The 2,500-nt window shown below is 35.2% G+C and overlaps 1 protein-coding gene across 1 annotated transcript in view; it reads right to left on the bottom strand.

The window, feature by feature from the left end:
* The window catches only part of Aps (diphosphoinositol polyphosphate phosphohydrolase 1 Aps), a 15,623-nt gene that overhangs the window by 901 nt on the left and 12,222 nt on the right, over positions 1-2,500 (bottom strand). Inside the window, exon 4 of the mRNA XM_043021651.2 lies at positions 1-2,252. This exon is cut by the window's left edge and continues 901 nt beyond it. Within this exon, the coding sequence (XP_042877585.1) occupies positions 1,903-2,252 (350 nt within the window). The 3' untranslated portion in view covers positions 1-1,902. The remainder of the gene's footprint in view (positions 2,253-2,500) is intronic.

Here is a 2,500-nt window from a genome sequence, read left to right as displayed (position 1 = left end):
AATCTTGCACCTTTTCAGTCTAAATGTGAGGACCAATTGAATTATCTAGACAATAAACACAATGTATATATGAATGCCAATAAATACAGCGTACACACATGTAGGTGTGTGTGGGTGTAAGTGAGGGTGAGTGATTGTGAGGTGAATTAGTATCTGGATGAGTTAGTAACCAAGGAAGTATTTTTTTAATACATACATATATACATACATACTTAAATTTATATATATATATATATATATATATATATATATATATATATATATATATATATATATATATATATATATATATATACACATGCACACATATATAAAAAGATATACATACACACAAATATATAAAACCAACATTTCTGAATTCCATAATTCAATCTTTCATTCCAAATGAGAAAAATAGGAAACACACTAATATGTTACAAAATGCAGACAGACAAAGGATTCATTCCTGACCTGATCCTCGAGACATTTAGTGTTTCTTCACATTCATCTTACATAATTATAAATAAAGCTCCATAACAAGGCAGTTCTCTTTTATAGTTATTATTTGTCTGTAATTTGAGTATCATTCAACCTTTTCCCAGCTTGGAATAGAGAAAACTGTCATGTAAAATTTCCTGTCTGAAACTGGAGTATCATCATGTTTCTAGCTGGAATTCAGAGCAACTTTCTCTTACTTCCAGCTCTGAAAGTGGAGTGCTATCACCCTTTTATCATCATTAATAAAAGAAAAAAAAAGAAAAGTAGTAACACCACTCTTCTTCCTGCCTGAAATCTGAGTAAGCGTGTCCTATTTCTTGCTGGAAATCTGAGTAAAATCATAATTCCTTGGGAGATATTTGAGTATTGTCATCATGATATTGGGTTAATTCAATCCTCTTGCTTCTTTCAGTTAAAACTCAACTAAAAGTTCAACCAGTAAACGACTCAGCCATCTGAGACATGTACAAACATGTCAATTTTGGTTCAAATCTATTCAATTGGACCTGAGTATGTATGTGTGTGTGTGTAGATGTGTGTGTTTCTGCGCATGAGTGTGGGTATATGTATGGACATGGGTAGGCATAAATAAATACAACAATATTTACAAATATATATACCTGCATACACACACAAATAATGGACTGAAACAGCACAGAAGTCCAACACAAAGTATATAAAATCAGTTGCTCTCTCTCTCTCTTTCTCTTGCTCACATATTCTCTCTCCCTCCTTTTCTCCCCTTCTCTATCTATGTCTGTCTATCTGTCTCTCGCTGCTGAGGGCACCAGAAAAAATTAATCAATTTACAGTCATCAAGCACAAAATCTTCTCCGACCAAAGTAAGAAGAACACTTATCAATGAACAGGACAATGAGAACCATAAAATAACTATCAACTTTCTCTTCAGAATCAAAGTAACAGGGTAAACTTAGAGTATTAAAAAAAAAAAAAAAAAAAAAAAAAAAAAAAAAAAAATCAATAAAAACAGTCAAAGAGGAAGAAACTAGGCATGGAGTGTGAGGGGGTGAAGGGGTGAGGGAGGAGGAGTAATAAATCTTATAAAATAATTAACAAGACATTATAAATACTTGTTTGATGATTATGATACAGGTGAAAGAAAAAGAAGAAAAAAACAAAAGGATAAAAAAAAAATAAATAAATAAAATAAGTCTGCTACCCTCAGTATGAGACGGCCTTGCAGCATACACGCATATGAAGACATGTTCAATGAGCTTTGTGAACCCTAATACAATAAAACAAGAAAACAAAACAGAAGAATAATCAATAAATACATAAATAAAAAATAAAAATAAAAATGATATAATACAATGAATGAACAAAGTAAAAAGAAAGAGAAAAAAAAATAAAAGAGGAGGTGAAAACAGGCTTATGACAAATGAACAAGTTGGAAAAGGGGTGACTTTAGGTGTCGTTGGCACCATCTTCTGGCGTCGAGCCGTTGCTGAGGTCCTCGGCCGAGCACCCGCCCACCTTGATGAGCTCTCCATCCTCCAGACCATCCTCCTCCGCCTCCTCCCTTCCTTCCGCCTCCTTCCTCTCCGCCTCCACCATAAGGTCTGTTCGCTCTTGCAGGATGACGCTGGGGATGTGAGAGGAGGCGATGCCTGGCTGGCAGGGGGACGGGGAAAGGGGGCACGTGTGGTCCCTGGCCGCCTTGGGAAGGAGGAGGCTCACATAGCTGCTCTGGACCGGTTTGTGTTTGGCCAGTTCCTCGACTGCCTCCTCCACGCTAAACCATTTGCGCTTCCGCCCTGATGATGGGAAACTTTCGCTAGAGTGTAAAGCTCTCTTAGACTTAATCTACAGCTTTTGCATGTAAAGAAAAAAGAAGAAGAAAAAAAATTGTCTAATTGTGTACTTGCTTTTATACCTTCATGATTTGAAATTATAAATAGAGTATAAAATTATCTTATATTTAATATGCAGATATTGTCTTTGTATGCAAAGAAGAAAAAAGTATATTTGCTTTATTATGTATTTATTTGTCAGGGCCAAGATT

The sequence above is a fragment of the Penaeus japonicus genome, unplaced genomic scaffold (genome assembly GCF_977035675.1).
Source record: "Penaeus japonicus unplaced genomic scaffold, GWHDUDI00000001_assembly GWHDUDI00000026, whole genome shotgun sequence".
NCBI classification, from domain to species: Eukaryota; Metazoa; Arthropoda; class Malacostraca; order Decapoda; family Penaeidae; genus Penaeus; species Penaeus japonicus.
The sequence above is the reverse complement of the archived record's forward strand: the minus strand, read 5'-3'. Positions and strand labels throughout refer to the sequence as shown.